Source organism: Microcaecilia unicolor, chromosome 11, assembly GCF_901765095.1.
Source record: "Microcaecilia unicolor chromosome 11, aMicUni1.1, whole genome shotgun sequence".
NCBI classification, from domain to species: domain Eukaryota; kingdom Metazoa; phylum Chordata; class Amphibia; order Gymnophiona; family Siphonopidae; genus Microcaecilia; species Microcaecilia unicolor.
In genome coordinates, this window is record NC_044041.1 from 69,264,076 (window position 1) to 69,282,024 (window position 17,949).

At 45.5% G+C, this 17,949-nt stretch overlaps 1 protein-coding gene across 1 annotated transcript in view; it reads left to right on the forward strand.

The window, feature by feature from the left end:
- The window catches only part of CBARP (CACN subunit beta associated regulatory protein), a 49,658-nt gene extending 31,987 nt beyond the window's left edge, over positions 1 to 17,671 (forward strand). The window contains exons 7-10 of the mRNA XM_030219913.1: positions 2,792 to 2,914; positions 4,127 to 4,328; positions 13,370 to 13,538; positions 14,580 to 17,671. Coding sequence (XP_030075773.1) covers positions 2,792 to 2,914; positions 4,127 to 4,328; positions 13,370 to 13,538; positions 14,580 to 16,098 — 2,013 coding nt within the window. The 3' untranslated portion in view covers positions 16,099 to 17,671. The remainder of the gene's footprint in view (positions 1 to 2,791; positions 2,915 to 4,126; positions 4,329 to 13,369; positions 13,539 to 14,579) is intronic.
- The last annotated feature ends 278 nt before the right edge of the window (positions 17,672 to 17,949 follow it).

Genomic DNA, 17,949 nt, shown 5'->3' on the forward strand with positions numbered 1-17,949 from the left:
CTTCATGCGTCTTGGAACACAAATCCCGTACCATTCTCGTAGCTTTTCTTTGCACCGCTTCCATTTTTTTAACATCCTTTGCAAGGTACGGCCTCCAAAACTGAACACAATACTCCAGGTGGGGCCTCACCAACGACTTGTACAGGGGCATCAACACTTCCTTTCTTCTGCTGATCACACCTCTCTCTATACAGCCTAGCAACCTTCTCGCTACGGCCACCGCCTTGTCACACTGTTTCGTCACCTTCAGATCTTCGGATACTATCACCCCAAGATCCCTCTCCCCCTCAGTACCTATCAGACTCTGACCGCCTAATACATAAGTCTCTCTTGGGTTTCTACTCCCTAAGTGCATCACTTTGCATTTCTTCGCATTGAATTTTAATTGCCAAACCTTAGACCATTCTTCTAGCTTCCTCAGATCCTTTTTCATGCTTTCCACACCCTCCCGGGTGTCCACTCTGTTGCAAATCTTAGTATCATCCGCAACTAGGCAAACTTTACCTTCTAACCCTTCGGCAATGTCACTCACAAATATATTGAACAGAATCGGCCCCAGCACCGATCCCTGAGGCACTCCACTACTCATCTGCATAAATAAATGGGTTGAGACCAAGTTTGAAAAGGGCTGTGGCCAGAGGAATCAACATTATGTTGAAGAGTGTTGGGGAAAGCGGTGAGCCCTGAGGCACACCACAGGCTGATAATTTTACCCTGTTTTCTATCTTTTTCAGTTATTGTTTGTTTTTTAATTCCTGCTTGTTTTTAATTCCCTTCCATTTTATGTACCCATTGCAACATCTCTACTATCTGTATTATTTAATAATATTTTGCCGCTGCTTTGATCATTTTATTCTGGTTTAATGTTTGCATTATGTCCCTGCTATTAATTGTTTGTTTTTAGTATTGGTTTTCTTTTTAACTTATTTTTCGGTGTTGTCTTTTGTGTATTCATTTTTCATTGATTGCATATTTAAGTCAGATATATTGCTCTGTTTGCATTTTTTACATTTTTATCTAAGTGGTACTTTTAGATGTTTATAGATTATATATGGGTTACCAATGGTTTTTTATATAATTTTTTGGAACATATATTTCTTATTTTATTATGTTTGTTCTATTTATTGCTTTATATATCGCTTAAGTTTCAAGTTTATTAAAAACTTTCTATCCCACCTAACAAAGCAAACCACCTAGGTGGCATACAATCTAAAAGAAACAATGAGTGGGAGAAGGAAAATAGGAGATGAATCGATATACACAAATTACATAAAACAAAAGGAACCTGGGTAGAACTACAATATTAATAGGAAAGAGGGGGGAGAAGGATGGGGGGGGGGGGGGGAACTGTAACCAGGTAAAGTGACCGTATCTGGAAAGAAAAAAAGAAATTATGAATATGCATCATGAAATAAAAAAGTTTTAAGTTCTGTTTTAAAGAATGATAGCGAGGTGATTTGGCGAAAGTGAAATGGTAGAGCGTTCATATATGTATGTATTTTCACATTTATTTGTAGACTCCTGAGGAAGGTCCTATGGCCGAAACATGATTTGATTCTGCCTATCAATTAAAATCTAATTTTTACACCTTAGTTTTGGATTTAGCATCATTTGTCACCTTCGCTGTATTTAATATAGTTAAAAAGACAGAATTTCAGCCAAAAAATAATCAGCTCATATTTGCTTCGGCCTCAGTCTTTGCACCTGGTAAATTTGTACTAGGTGGGTCTCTGCCCTGCTAACAATTTCTTTGTACCAGTAGTCATGTTCCTCTGTAATTTAATGGACCTGTAGTATGCTTTGCTGACATCTGTAAGATTTCCTTTGCCATCAGTGTAGAGAGAAGTGAGGGAGAAACTTCTTATTAGGGGCTAGCAGGAGATCTGGGACTGAGAGGGAGCAATACACCTCTCAGTGCAGGACAGCAGGAGATCTGGGGCTAAGAGGAATGCGAGACAGCAGGAGATCTGGGAGTATGGGATAGCAGGAGATGAGGGAATAAGAAACCTTTGCTTGGTTCCCGACAGCAGGAGATCTGGGGATGAAATGGAGGGAGGCACCTCCACCTGGTTCCAGACTGCAGGAGATCTGGGGGTGAGAGGGAGGTTGACACCTCCTCTGGGGGGACAGTAGATCTAGTGCTGATAGGAAAAGAGACACTTCTCTCGGTATTGGGACGGGAGATCTAGGGGTGAAAGGAAAAGAGACACCTTGGTGTGGGACAGCAGGAGATCTGGGACTGAGAGGGAGGGAGACAAAAAATAAGAAATTAATCATACAGCAAAAGTGAAATAATGGTGTAATTTGGAAAAACTGGGGAGAGAAAATAACTGAACAAGGTAGGAAGATCAAATAATAGAAAGGAAATTCCCTAAATCAGGGTGAGAAGTAAAGCCTTAATACATCTTGTCCTGGGGCATCTCTGAAACCCTTATTTCAATGTATAAGGAGTATGATTCGGTGGCTGTCCAAGTGTATTGGGGTAAATCATCCTTGGACTCCTCCCATGAGGATTTTGGGGTTTTCAGATGGCAGTTTCAGGATATTCAGGCTGCCTCTCTTTTCAGAGTGTTGGTGTTATTTAACAATGTTTTGATAGATGTTTTTCAGCTCTTCTTAACGCATTTGGAAATCATTTCTGCATTCTTGTACTGACAGTGTTTTCCCTACAGAAGTAACTTTTGGAAATGGTTAATGAGTATTGAATCCACGCACCTCTTCTCTGAATCACAACCCCATGCTGGCATGGCCTGGTAACTGATCTCCTTGGCTCTCTTGGGTTCTTTTGCAGTCTCTCATGAGCTCGCTACCCCAGACAGCACTCAGTAATCACCCCACCAGTCCCAGCTCTGCCCTTCCTGGCGACACCTACAATTCCACTGTGGAGGCCACCGAATCGGGGGAAGAGGCAACGGTGAGTCATCCCAAAATATAGAAATAATACAAGAGAACAAAGGAATTATTTCTGAAAATAAAGCAAAGCTATTGCTTCTGTCTGTCCCTCTCCAGTTCCTTCTCCCACGCTTTCCCCTCTATCTCTATCTCTTTCACCTTCTCTTGCCCTCCATTTTCTCTCTTTCTTTCCATCTCTACTTGACTCTTCTTTCTTCCTCATCTATGTATTCTCCCCCCCCCCCCTGTCCCGCACTCTTATTTCACACTCTTTTCCTCCCCTCCCTCTCTCTGTTATGGTTTATGTGATTTAATATACTGCCCTTCCTGGACACTTAACAGAGCAGTTTACACATTTAAAAATTAGAAATAAAAAAAATGACATTTCAATTAACAAAAAAGAAATACAAGTTGGAAGAGAATGTCTTTCCACTCCAAGTTATCTGCCTTCTGGAAAGATACATTTTCAGAGCCTGTTTTAATTGGTAAAAGATGTTTCCATGAGTAAAGCAAGAGGCAGAGAATTTGAATTAAGGAGCAGCACAGAAAAATGCATTTTGATGGATTGAATCAAGGTGTGCAGACCAAACGGGGTACATACAAATGATCATCATGCAACGAACACAATGCCTGAGGTGGTGTGTGAGGTTATTACTGATGGATACCAGTAGAGAAGACCCTATGAGTTAATATAAGAATTGTGTACTGGAACCACAAATGTATATGGAGCCCGTGTTGCTTCAGTAGAGAAATGACATGATCTTGTTTCCTTGCATGACAAAGAGTTCTTATTGCAATATTTTGTAGGGTTTGTAAACTCTTAATAAGAGATAATGGAGTCCTATATCTTTCCCCAACTCTCTCTGCATTTCCATTTCTTCCATTTCCAGTCCCTGTCCTTCTCTCTATCTCTCTCCGTCTCCTCTCTTCCTCTTCCTCCTTTTCCACTCATTCTCTCCAACTATTTCTTTCACCTTCCTCTTTCACTATCTTCTCTCTAGCTCTCTTTCTTTTCTCTCCCTCTTCCTCCTTTTCCTCAAATTCTCTTTGGCTCTTTATTTCTCCTCTCTTTCTCCTTTTCCACTCTTTCTCTTCAGCTCTTTCTTTTCTCTCCTTCTTTTTCCTCTTCCACTCTCTTCTCTCCAGCTCTTTCTTTCCTCTCCCTCTTCCTCCTTTTCCACTCATTCTCTCCATAAAGCTGGTCCTTAATAATTTAATATTCCTCTTCTTTCAGCTCCGTGTTGCAGGTAGGAGATTGAGCAGCAGCAGTGGGACTACAGCTGGTGTGTCCTCTCCACCCCAAGGCCAAGGCTCTATGCTACAGTTCTTCACTCGACTCCGGCGTCATGCCAGTCTGGAAGGTGCGAGCCCCTACTTCAAAATCAAGAAGTGGAAACTGGACAGCAGTCAGCGGGCTTCCAGCTTGGACATGCGAGGTGAGGATGTGAACTGCTGGAGATAGTGCACCAGGAGTGACATCCGCTGGGGAAACTCTCAATCCAAACTTTCACTTCAGTTTAGGAAAGACAAATGAGAGGTGCTCTAGACTAGGGGTGGGCAACCTGCGGCCCGCCATCAAATTTTATGCAGCCCGCTAGACTATGGGAAGTATATACAGAAAACATCATTAACCAGAGTTTTAGCAGTTTTAAATACTGTATTTTGCAAATGTTTTCAGAATAGACACACTAGCAGTTTGGTTCCATCATTTTTAGTTATGTTTTTACGTATTTACATATCACAGAAGGTCTACAGAGCTCTTTATTTTTGGTTCCAATATTACATAATTTTGTAGCCCACTAGGGATAGTACTGACATTCATGCAGCCCTCTGTGTATAAAGGTTGCCAACCCCTGCTCTAGACAGAGCCCGCTGTGCTGACATAGGGTCTGCAAGTCAGCTAATGCTTTCTATATTGTCAGCTTCAGGGCTGGTTTTTAACAATCAAGCAATCACCTAGAGCAGCAGCTTCCATGGAGCAGCAAAGAGCAGCTGCAATCAATGCAAATAGGACCCAACAGCCATAAAAAAAAAAAAATCAAAGACCCATCAGTGCACACGTTTATCCCCGACATGGTGAGAAATTATGATGTCTAATTATGTATTTTAATAGGATAGCGCTGGAATGATATGATTGTTGAGTTTAGCAAAATCTCAGGGGAGGTCTAGGGCCTTGAAAGGTAATTGGAGGAAGGGATGTGAAAGGTTCACTTAGGTTGTCTAATATCCTTAGATGGCCTCTGTTTCCTCTCCCTTCCATCTGGAGAGTCACAAGAGTGTGACATTATAATCCATCTCTCCAGCATTCCCAGTGCTTGCCTGCAGCTGATTCTCTTCTCTGTTGAGGGTCTGTCTGTCTTATATGTCTGAATCTCCAGCAGACTCATTGCTGCATGGATCTCCTCACAGAGTCAGTCCTAGAGGAAGCAGGAGCCTTCTTAAGCTGTGATTCCTTTATTTGTCCATATAAAGTTGACATTGTATAGGAGATCACACCAGCCCCTCCTGAACCACAGGACAGAAAGACCTTGGACACCAGCTCTTTTTTTTTGATGGGAGGGGGTGGAGGGGGGCAGGAGCACTGGAGAAGATCAGAAGCTTCTAAGTGCTGCTGCTCCATGATACATCATCCAACATAGGGCTGAAACAGGGTTCTCAACCCAATCCTTGGGACACACCTAGCCAATCAGGTTTTCAGGATAGCCACGATGAATATGCATGAAGTAAATCTGCATACACTACCTCCATATGCAAATCTATCTTATACATATTCCTTGTGGATTGTGTCCTGAGGACTGGGTTGAGAACCCCTGGGCTAAAGTTAGAGCAGAGTTATATTCTGCTGAAAATCTGTTTACACAAAACAAATAAATCACTGGAAGATGCCATTTCAGATTCAAACCCACAGACTTCCTGGTAGAAAGGGAAGTTCTAAAGAGCTTCTAGTGTGAACCTTCCTGGCCCAGGAGTGTGTGTTGGGTTAGTAACTTAAGGCTCAGGGCTCAATTCCCTGCGACACAAGTGCCTGGATTCTGTGACTAATTAAGTAGGTAGAGATAGTTTTGGACCAATTTTGGCCATTTTTCATAAGAAAAAGCAACATAACTCTAGCTGTTGGTGGCCTGAACAGATATTATCCATTCTCTCATAACAAGTTGATTGGATTACTGTAATACCTTCCTTCTGAATGGTCTCAGAGGTCCTGACAACCGCAGATTACAGATTGTTCAAAACATGGCCATAAAACGTCTTACAGTGTCAAGGAAATTTGACCCTGTCAGCCCTTTATTGTGAGAACACACTGGTTACCCATGCAGCACAACATAACATTTAAATTCTTTGGTTGTTACGTAGGTATAGCAGTTCACCTGGGTAGTCTATCTTATCTCATCTACAGAATTGTCTGTCGATCCCCTCCTTTATTTTTTTTTATTTTTTATTTTTGTTACATTTGTACCCCGCGCTTTCCCACTCATGGCAGGCTCAATGCGGCTTACATGGGGCAATGGAGGGTTAGGCACATCTGTTTAGATACAATTCAGACCTGTATCTTTAATGTTACTGGACCTACACTACGGAACACACTTTAGTCTGACTGGAAAGCAGTTAGACAAAATTCAAGAAAGACCGTCTGGAATGAGGGTGCATACGATGAAAAGAGGAAATAGGCTTAGGAGGAATCTAAGAAAGTATTCGTTCACGGAAAGGGTTGTGGAAGCGTGTAATGGCCTCCCAGTGGAGGTCGTAGAGACAAAGCCTGTGTCAGAATTTAAGAAAAGCATGGGACAAGCACATGGAATCCATTAGGAAAAGGAAGAGATAGTGGTTATGGAGGATGGGCAGACTGGATGGGCCATTTGGCCTTTATCTGCCGTCATGTTTCTGTGTTTCTAAAACATTTTTGTTTCGGGACACATTTTTAATATAATTTCCTGTATATGCTCAAATATAAACAAAGATTTTTGGTCCAAGAAAAGGCCCAAAAATGGGAGTATCGGTTTATATTTGAGCCTCTTGCTTCACCCCAGCCCCCCACAGTTACCAGATTTTACTTGCAGGTCCTACACCAGCCCAGCAGCACATAGCTTTATCAACAGCAGCCGAAGGAAGTAGGACCTGCAAGTAAAATCTGCTAATCACAGGGGGCCGGGGTCAAAGCAGGAAGTGCCAGGAACCGGAGAGGGGAGTAGAGTAAGAAATGCCTGTGATTGGGGTTAGGGAGAAAGTTACCATATACTTGAATATAAACACCCCTCCCCCCGGTTTGTATTTGAGTTAACAGTGTACCCCCTTTTTGGAAAGGGGAAAACTGTTATCTAGGTTTATACTCAAATAGGTTTATATTCAAGTATATACAGTATACATGCTCCCCAGTTCTTTGTTCTGCTGACTTTCATGTCACAGAGAGAAGGATCACTAAATTTCTGCGATATAATTCTTGTCTTTGTTTATTTCTTGCTCCTTACATCTTGCTGCTGATATTGTAATTTTTTTTGTTTTTTTAATTTTATTTTAGCGCACATTGTAAATAGCTCAGAAAGTTTGCTAATTGGGCAGGATAGCATATTTAAAATAAACTTGATATTAGGTTGACTTCTGGCTGAACTAGACCCCACAACCTTCTATATTCTATCAAAGCCCTCTAGCCACTGGACTACCATACAAAAAGGATGGCTTTTTCTTTCTTGGACTTAGCCATATAACAGACAGGGATAGCCCACCCTGGGCGGATTGTGAACCCACAGAAACATCAGTGGACAGCAGGGACTTTAACCACTGAGCCACCTTTTCAACCTTCCTTTGTCCCTTTATTTATTTAGATTTTGCTCACACCTTTTTCAGTAGTAGCTCAAGGTGAGTTACATTCAGGTACTCTGGATATTTCTCTGTCCCAGGAGGGCTCACAATCTAAGTTTGTACCTGAGGCAATGGAGGGTTAAGTGACTTGCCCAAGATCACAAGGAGCAGCAGTGGGATTTGAACTGGCCACCTCTGGATTGCAAGACCTGTGCTCTAACCACTAGGCCACTCCTCTCTTTCACAGATTGGGTTGTAAAACAAACAGGCATAGCCCAGCAATTAAGAGATTTTAATTCTTAGGGCCAGATGCACTAAACTTAACAAGCCCTTAACGAGCAAGTAGTAAACCCTGGCATGCACTAAAGACTTTTTTTTTTTTTTTTACGGTGGCAGCTAACAAAAACGGAATGCAGATGAGCAAATTGTGCAGAAACCCTATTGTAATGAGATACACTAACCTTTTCCGATTGCCTTAACGGTGGAAAATGCCAGAAAATCTAACGAGAGGTCTTACCTCTTGTTGGGGCTGCGCTGGATTGAAAAACTGCTATAAAAGTAACAACAACAAAAAAAATTTGCTCCGCTTCAAAAAAGCTTTCCATTTTGGCCGTTTTTCAATCAGCTGATATCGGAAAGTGCAGTTGAAAGCGTCTATCACAAAAATAGCCTTCCATTTTGGCCACTATTCACACCCAAATAATAAAAATGTCCTTTTTGGCTGTGTTTCACTCAGCTGAGAGACCTGGAAGTCTCTGAGCCAATCACAGCGCATTTAGCTCTAAATGCGCTGTGATTGGCTCAGAGACTTCCAGGTCTCTCAGCTGAGTGAAGCACCCCCAAAAAGGACGTTTTTATTATTTGGGTGTGAATAATGGCCAAAATGGAAGGCTATTTTTGTGATGGACACTTTGAACTGCACTCTCCAATATCAGCTGATTGAAAACCCGGCCAAAATGGAAGGCTATTTTTGTGATGGACGCTTTCAACTGCACTCTCCGATATCAGCTGATCAGGTGAGCGGCGGTGTCTTCGGGTGGCACAGAGGCTTATTTGGCATGCGCAGAGCAGACAGCATAACGCTTTGCTGCGCTGCGCATGCTCGACCGGCCGATTGGCCAACTGTTTTACGATGGAATAGAGAATGCAAGTGAGCTACAACGAGTAGCTCATTTGCATTCCCTTTCCTTGATGCATAGCCATTCCCTACCAATTCACTATGGAATTTGGTACGGAATGGCTCTAACGACGACTTTAGTGCATCTTGGCCTAAGGGCCTGATGCACAAAGCTTACTGTGCTGGCAATGTTTGCTTTGGACTGGTTGCAGCCAGTCTAAAGAAAACATTATTTAGCAAGTAATGCACAAAGGGGTTTCCCGTGACTCTTCCCATGGCTCTAACATGCTACCGAAAACCCTATGCAAATGAATTAGAAGGAGCTCATTAGTGTTGAAATGAGTATTTTGAATACTGCACAGGCAGTTCCGTCATGGAGTGCCTACCTTTAACATGCAAAACTTTACAACAGGTCTGGACCAGTCGTTATGGGCAGCAGTCTGACTGCTCTCCATAAGATAGGCACTCAAGTGCACAGACCTCCCCAACCCCCCCCCCCCCCCCCCCCCCCAGAATTTTTAGGCATCCCTGGTGGTCCAGCAGACTCTCTCCCAAACTCATCCCTGGAGGTCCGGTGGACCCTCGACCCACCCACCCCCAAAATTTGAGAGCTTCCTGGGGGGGGGGGTCCAGTGGACTTCTCCAATCTCCCCCCTCCAAAAAATACTCTTGTGGTTGTGAACCCTGCTGCCCACTCTCCTGGGCTTGACTCGACCTGGGACCCAGGCCAGGTTGGGCAGAGCCTCCTGTTGGCTATTAAAAAGCCGTGGTGGCCTAGCAGGATTCCCTTTACCTTCCAGATCCTCACACATACTTTTACATAGGAAGCAGGAAGACCACCTCCTCCCTTCTGCCTCTGGCCCGCCTGCTTCCAAAATGATGGCGACCAGCCCCTGCCTGGTGTATCTTGGGATGCACTGGATAGGGCTAAGCACCATATAAGGAGTTTTGTTTCCTTATATGGTGCTTATCCCTACCCAGTGCATCCTAGAATGCATTGGGCAGAAGCTGGACAGAGCCATTTTGCGAACAATGGGCCCAGAGGCAGAAGGAGGTGCTGCTCCTGCCCTTTTGCCTCCAACTATTTAAGGGAGGGGAGGGAGTCGGGTCAGGTCACTAGACCACCAGGGAGATGTTTCTTGGAGGGGGACGGGAAGGGGTGTGGGGGGGGTCAAGAGATCAGGGTCCACTGGACCACCAGTGATTTGTTGCTTGGGGGTGTAGCGGGCTGCAAAAAAGGGGGGGGGGGGTCAGAGTCCACTGGACCACCAAGGGCTTTTTGTGTTGGGGGTTGGGAGGCAGTCCACTGGACCACCAGGGATTTCCTGCAAGCTGTCAAATGAATTTGACAGCTTCGAGTCACAAACAGTGTACGATACACAAAGGGGTATCCGTTCATCTCATTTGCATGCGATCCCCTTTGTGCATTGGTCTCTGTTTGTGATTTGGTAATTTTTCCTGTGGCACCCATATTTAACAGGTGCTGCTGTGCATTGGCCCTTAAATCACCCATCAGGTGATAGCACCCACCATTCCGTGCCCCCCTCCCAATACCTTCTTTCTAGGATACAGCTGTAAAATAGACAGGGACAGCACAACTCATAAAGGATTCAGGCCCATAGGCTAATGGATGCAAACAAAGGCTGTTCTACTGAGCTACTTGTCAGCTAGTAACCCCCAACCTCCCTTTCCCCCCATCCTCAGGACACACGTAACCAGTCAGGTTTTCAGGATATCCACAATGAGTATGCATGAGATAAGAGTTGCATGGAATGGAGGTATTATATGCAAATTTATTTATTTATTTATTGCATTTGTATCCCACATTTCCCCCACCTATTTGCAGGCTCAATGTGGCTTACATAGTACCGTTAAGGCGTTTGCTCAGTCGGTTGATAGCAAATACAAGGTTGTATAGTGATCGAATGAGGTATATGTGGAGGGTCGGAAGGGATGAAGATTGTGTGTTGTCCAGTACGACGATCATTAGGCATGCTGTGTTTTGGGTGGAGAGGTTTACGTAGGATCATTGGGGTATGCCTTTTTGAAGAGGTTGGTTTTTAGTGATTTCCTGAAGTTCAGGTGGTCATGGATTGTTTTCACAGCTTTTGGGAGGCCATTCCTTAGTTGTGCGCTTATGTAGGAGAAGCCGGATGTGTAGGTTGTTTTGTGTTTCAGTCCTTTGCAATTTGGGTAGTGTAAGTTTAGGTATGATCTTGCAGACCCGACTCTGTTTCTTATTGGTAGATCTATGAGGTCTATCATGTATCCTGGGACTATGCCGTATATAATTTTGTGGACTAGAGTGCAGATTTTGACGATGATCCGTTCTTTGATTGGGAGGACTGAGTTGAGAACTTCTGCCCCCCACTATAATTCTTTTTTTGCCAAGCTCTGTTGTAGAACAGGGGTCAGGGGAAGCCTAGCTCTTAAAGGATGTGAAACCACAGCCTTCCCAGTGTAGAATCAAACCTTTTCCCCTGTTATAGCTCTCTTCAGTAACATCCAGACACTTAAAGGATTTGTACACACAGACTCCCCTGTGGGCAGTAGGGGCACTTTCTACTGGGTCAACAGTTAGAAGATAATACCCACCCTCCTTTTTAATTTCTTATACCTCTCTATCTGGAACTCAACTGTAAAACAGACAAAGAAAGCCCAACTCTTAAAGGATTTGAGCCTAGTGAGTCCACAGCAGAAAGCAGGACCACCAAAGCCACCTATCAGCTTGTAACACCCAATCTCCTTTTTCTCCCACTTATACCTCGCTTCCCTTGATTCCAAGCTCAAAAACTGGCTCCTATAATCACAGGATTTGAACCACAGGCTTTCCTCTCCAGAGTAGGCCCTCATCCCACTGAACCACCACTGAGCCAACCATCTAGGTTTTTTATTCTCTCTTATAGAACAGAATCAGTCACCTTGAATAAAAGCATTAATTTGGATTTTAGTTTCTCTGCCTCTGTTTTGAGGAGAAAAGAGCCACAACTAAAGTAATAAGTAGAGATCAGGTATTTATCCAAGCTTTGGAAAGGAAGTGATGGTCACAATCACAGCAGCCTTATACCGTCCAACCTTGGCTCCCCAACCATGTATGTTAAATGCCCAAATGTTTGTTTGTTTGTATGTAGCTAAATAGGACAAATCTAGAGCTGGTTTAACAATTAGGTAAACTAAGTGTCACCTAGAGTGGTAGCTTCTTGCAGGGTGGGATCAAAGAGCAGCTACAGTTATATACTTTTATCGCAGTGAGGATGAGGATTTTTCAAATAGCCCATTTATGCAGCTAAACAGCCAATGCCCAGAGAAATGGTTCCTGGAAATTACCTTCACTGAGGTTAATCTTACAACAGGGCACCTAGGTGAATAGGGCAGGAGGTGCATATTTTAGCCCCATTTAAGACACACAGGCAGAGCTGCCAAATTACCCAGTTTCAAAAAGGAGATTTTAGGCCAGTCCTGGCTTTCTGACAAACCTGTCCTGTTGCATTATGGGACATGTGGCATGGATTTCAATGGGTTAGAATCAGGGGTGATATATCCCACACTGCTTTAGGGTGTAAGTTCAAAACTAGGATTGGCCAAAAATCTTCTGGAACTGGGTAACATGGCAGCTCTGACATAGGTGTCGGTGTGCCTTTATTAAATATCTCTCTCCTCCCCGCTGCCCACAAGCAGCAATCTGTGAATGGCTTATACGGCCAGCACACAAGTGTGATGGATTCAGTGGCAGGCCCTAAATGGGGTGAGGTTGCCAGCACCACCTCTTTCTTTAAGAATACCAGTAGTGCTAGGGTTACCATACGTCCGGATTTACCTGGACATGTGCGTCCGGACGGGTTTTGGCCAGCCTGCCCATTTGTCCAGATTTCTGGACAAATGGGCGGGCTGATGCTGACGTGTGGGCGGCGGGCTGATGCGCAGCGGACCTCCCCTCCCCTTACTCACGATCTTCCCTGGTGGTCTAGTGACTTTGGGGCAGGAAAGAGCCCCCTCTTTCCTGCCCGGCACGCTGCTCTACATCCTGTATGCTGCCTGTTTCGGTCTCGGCGAGATTCAAAATGGTCGCCGAGAATTGAAGTCTCGCGAGCCACTTCAATTCTCAGCGGCCATTTTGAATCTCGCCGAGACCGTCACAGGCAGCATACAGGATGCAGAGCAGCACCCCGGGCAGGAAAGAGGGGACTCTTTCCTGCCCCGAAGTCACTAGACCACCAGGGAAGATCGTGAGTAAGGGGAGAGGTGGTGACGAGGCCGGGGGGAGGGGAGGGGAGGTGAGGGGGTGACCAGGGGGAGGGGAAAATGCGACAGGGGGGCGGGGTGAGGCATGGCGAGGGTGTGAAAGGGGCGGGGTGAGGGTGTGAAATGGGGCGGGGCAAGTGTCCTCTTTTTTTAAGGACAAAAAATGGTAACCCTAAGTAGTGCAATATTGTTTACATTGAAGGTGCTCCTCTGTCTTCACCAGTAAGTGCAGGGGGGATGGGGAAGTGCTGAACACAATGAGTTCGTTGATTGAATACAGGAGTCCTCTCAGACTTTGCATATATTTCTCTTTCCTCTCAGGGTCCCCAAAGAGAAGTCAGTTCCAGCGGCAGCGAGCGGCAAGTGAGAGCATGGAGCAGGAGGACTGGGACCCCCATCAGACTGACATTATCCAGTACATTGCACGCACCGATAATGTGGCATTCAACCCTCTGCAACACCCAGCCAGCCCCCCACCCTCTCTCGGCAGGTATTCTTCAATAGATAGAGAGAGCATGCTGGGGGTCAGGTCCGTTCGTATGCATGTGCCCCCCACCCCAGGATTTGTTTAGAACATTTCTCACTACCATGGGACAACCAGGACCAAAAGCAATGAGTTCCAGGCAGAGACCCTCACTGTGGGAGACCCCTCCCCCCCAATAGCATGCTGAACTAGAATGGGGGAGGGACAGGGAGGAACTGCCATCTTATACTGCATGGTTGCCAACAAATCTGGTGGTGAATCCTAATAGTCTTCAACCCTGCCAGCACACTCACTAACCCCTGTCAGCAATTCACTGAACCCGGCATGCTTCCTTACCTCCACTGGCAGACCCAGTGACCCTGGTGGTATGCCTCCTTATACCTGCCGGCACCCTCACTGATCTTTGCTGGCTTGTTTTTTTTTTTAATCCTTGCCTACATACTCAGTGACCCCAGCGCATACTTCATTATATCTGTTGGCAGACTCCTTGACCACTGTGGTATGCCTGCTGGCACACCTGCTACCCTTGCAGCATGCTTCCTCACTCCGCCAGCACACTTGCTGACCACAGCAACATGCTTCCTATCCCTGTTAGCATACCTGCTGATCCCTATGTTATGCCTCCGTCCTTATTCCTGCTGGCATACATGCTAACCCCTGCAGCATGCTTCTTTATACCAGTTGGCATATCCACTGGCCCCTGTGGCATGCTTCTTTATTTTTGCTGGCACATACTAACTCCTGCAGCGTGTTTCCTTACTTAACAAGCACAGTCACTGGCATGCTTCCTTATCTCTGCCGTCATACTCACTGACCCCTGCGGCATGCCTCACTATTCCTGCTGGCACACACTCTAAGCCCTGCAACATGCTTCCTTATCTGTATTGTCATACTCACTGATGACCATTAGCAACCACCGCTGCATAATGGTTGGCAGTCAGATAATTAGTTATTTTATTGTACAGAGTACACAAACTTCTCACAGCTCTATTCTGAGTGTATACTTGTTGTCTTTTTCCATGCTGTCAATGCCCTGTGATATTTCAGGTTAGAGGCTGTAGAAGTGGTGGGGAGCAGTGGAGAGCCACATAACAGCTACCATGACATCTGGAGTCTACGAGCTTCCCTGGAGCTTCACAATTCATCTGAGTACAGCAGCAGCAATGAGAAGGACTCGGTGCGCAGTGACGGGGAAAGTGTCTGCTCACTAGGGGTCACACCCAGCCTCACCCTACAGGACATGGGCCCTGATACAGACGGCATGTTTTTCCTGGGGACCACACCTGGTTTCACCCCACAGTACTTGGGACCCACTGCAAATGGTGTATGCCCACTGGGAGTCATACCCAGCCTCACCCTGGAAGATCTACAACCCAGCATGGATGACTTGTGTTCACCAAGGACCACACCCAGCCTAAGCCCACAGGGCCAGGGATCTGCTGCAAATGACACATGGTCACTGGGGGCTGTGTCTAGTCTCATCTCACAGAATCTGGAGAGGGACAAGGATGATGGGAAACCTTTATCACAACCTAAGCAGGACAGCATAGAGTCAGACCGGGGAAGCGATAGTGAGACTGGTACTCGGAAGCTACTACAGATGGACAGTGGCTATGCTTCCATTGAGGCCCCGAGTCGGATCCCTGAGGACAGCAGGTTCTTTGGAGCCCCAGTAAAGGACAAAACTGCCTCAGAGAAGCGGTTATCCTTTACCAGTGCAGGCCGTACAGGGACTGTCTGTGAAAGCTTTGAGTTCAGCTCATTCCCAGAGGAGCTAGAAGAGGATGGGGCGATGGGAGGGGAGTCTGTGAGCCCTGGGGCATTGGTGCCTCATGGACAAATGTTTGCTAGCAGAGAATTGCACCTGCGGCGGGACTATAGCATTGATGAAAAGACAGATGCGCTGTTCAATGAGTTTCTGCGCCATGACCCTCAGTTTGATGACTCACCGCCACGTTCCAAACACCGCTCAAGGATCCACCTACGGAAGCAGTGGCAGCGCACCAAGCAATACAGTGACCCAGGGGTGCGTCTTGCACCTGCATTGGACCGCCAACGCACACCCCTGCGTCGTGGAGATAGTGTCAATTACCCACCAGCACAGAACCAGCTGCACAGCATGTTAGCTCGCACTAGTAGCATAGCTGACCAAGGTTTCACTGTGGGCCCCTTGCACCTTGACCCTGAAGACCAGATCCAAGTAATTGAAGAGGAGCCAAATGAGCAGGGTAGCACCCTACAGGAGCATGTGGGCCCTGTGAGTGACCCTCAGGAACCTGGTGATTGTTTGCAGGAGGCCACAGGCATCAAAACTGACTCTCAGGAGCCTGGAGATGAATTGCAGGAGACCATGGGCACCACAGCTGATCCTCAGGAGCTGGGAGGACCAACAGGTGGCTGTCACTTGAACCTTGGCTATGGCCCACAGACTTTTGGCACAGAGCTGCTGGACAAGCTGAGCACCAGCATTGAGGAGAGGCTCTACAGGCCATTGAGGCGATCCCAAGAGAATCCTGAGTGTGTGGTGGTGGTTGCTCATACCTCCCCCCATCACAGTCCTGTCTAATGGGATTTTTGCACTTCCAATGGCTCATATTTCCAGGGCTTAAAGTAACAGAAACAAGTGCTCTGGTCACCTGCCTAGTGTAAACCAGGGCTGGTCAGTAGAGGAAGAAGAGCAGCAGCTGTTCCAAGGTCCCCTATCAGGAACCATGCTTCCCATCTTCCAGCCTTGCATAAATGCATGTGCACAGCCTGCCATACATAGGCAAATACATGTACAAACAGCACACATAGCCACAGATGTAGGCAAACATACATGTAAATGTGCACACACAGAAACATGTGTAAACACACATGCTTTTTTTCCAAGCAATAAAAATCACCCTCAACAGCTTGATCAGATCTTGAAGACTTTTAACTTACAGTTTGAGACCTACTCTAGTCCCTTTAAGAATTCTACCAATGATTTGAGGACAGGAACCCATCTGCTTAACTACTATTCCAGGCAGGGAGAGGCTCTGAATGGAGGGAAGCCTGTCTCCTGCTGATCACACACCCTTACTGACCGGTGCATGGTGTCTGGCTGACAGACCCTCCTTGTGCAGCTGCTCTGAACTGGAGCCATCCCAGAAACACAAGGCCCACAAGCCCTGGCATTTCTCATGCTTTAACCATGGAATAAACTCTAAATGAAGAAAGGAAAACACAAGCACAGAGGAGGTCTAATAAGTGTCCTCAAAACCAAAATGTGGAGTTTTTCAAGGCCTTTGTATGCCCTGACAAGATGCAGGAGAAAGGAGCTTCAGGCCAAAGACAGGAGTTCAAGTTTTGATGCTAATAAGCTGGGGATTTTTCACCAGTTCTGATAGACTTCCTCCCATTGTTCCAAGCCTGGACAGCATAAAGCTTCTTCTGGAACCCTGTATCATCTGGCCAGTAGATGTCACTCTAATGACCATGACTCTGCCTCCCCAGTAGGGGCTGTGAATGGTGGCCAGACTAGTGAGCACCTTGCAGTTGACTTCTCCAGGAATGAGAAGTACAGAGTGTTCACATACCCTGAAAATAAGAGAAAAAAAACACTGATCTTTTAAGCTTAAATAATGGACCCCTCCCTCATCTCATTACATATAATCAAACATCCTAGGTACTGCCACAGGCTTGGCTGCGAAAAGATGAAAAGGATTTTCTGCTTAACCCCCAGAAATCTTAAAACAATAGGATGGAGGGAGCTCTAGGTCCAGGCTGAAACCCTCATGGATGAGTGAGCATATGTCCCACTTCCAAAATGGCTTTCCAACCGATTCCCACCAGTTGTATACATCCTTTAACAGAAGCTGCTATTAATGAATGTCTTCTCAATGAAAAATGTTAGCTTTTTATTTATTTGATTCCATATTTCAGGAAATATAATAAAACAATTTCTATGACTCTTAAAAATAAGGGCTGGCAAAGTGCGTGAAGTAGAAAGTGGTCACTGAATTTCTATCCAATTTTTCCCACTGTATCACCAGGTGCAGGCAATAAGCACCATCCCTGGGCATTTCTTTCCCTTCTATCTTATTGTATCACCTGGTGTAGGAAGTAAAGACCATCTCCAGGCATTTCTATCCTTTATTATCTCACTACATCACACAGTGCAGGTAATAAAGGTCAAATGCCTTTTGGCTAGTCATCCTCAGATATTTATATCCTATTTCACTAAAGCACACGGTGCAGACAATATATCATCCTCAGGCATTTCTGTCCCTTCTTTCTCATGGTAAAACAGGATGCAGCAAATAAACACCATTCCCAGGCATCTTTATCCCTTCTATGTCATGGTATCACATGGAGCAGGGAATAAAGACCAGCATTGTGCATTTCTGTTCTTTTGAATTCACTGGATCATACATGACAGGGGATAAAGACCATC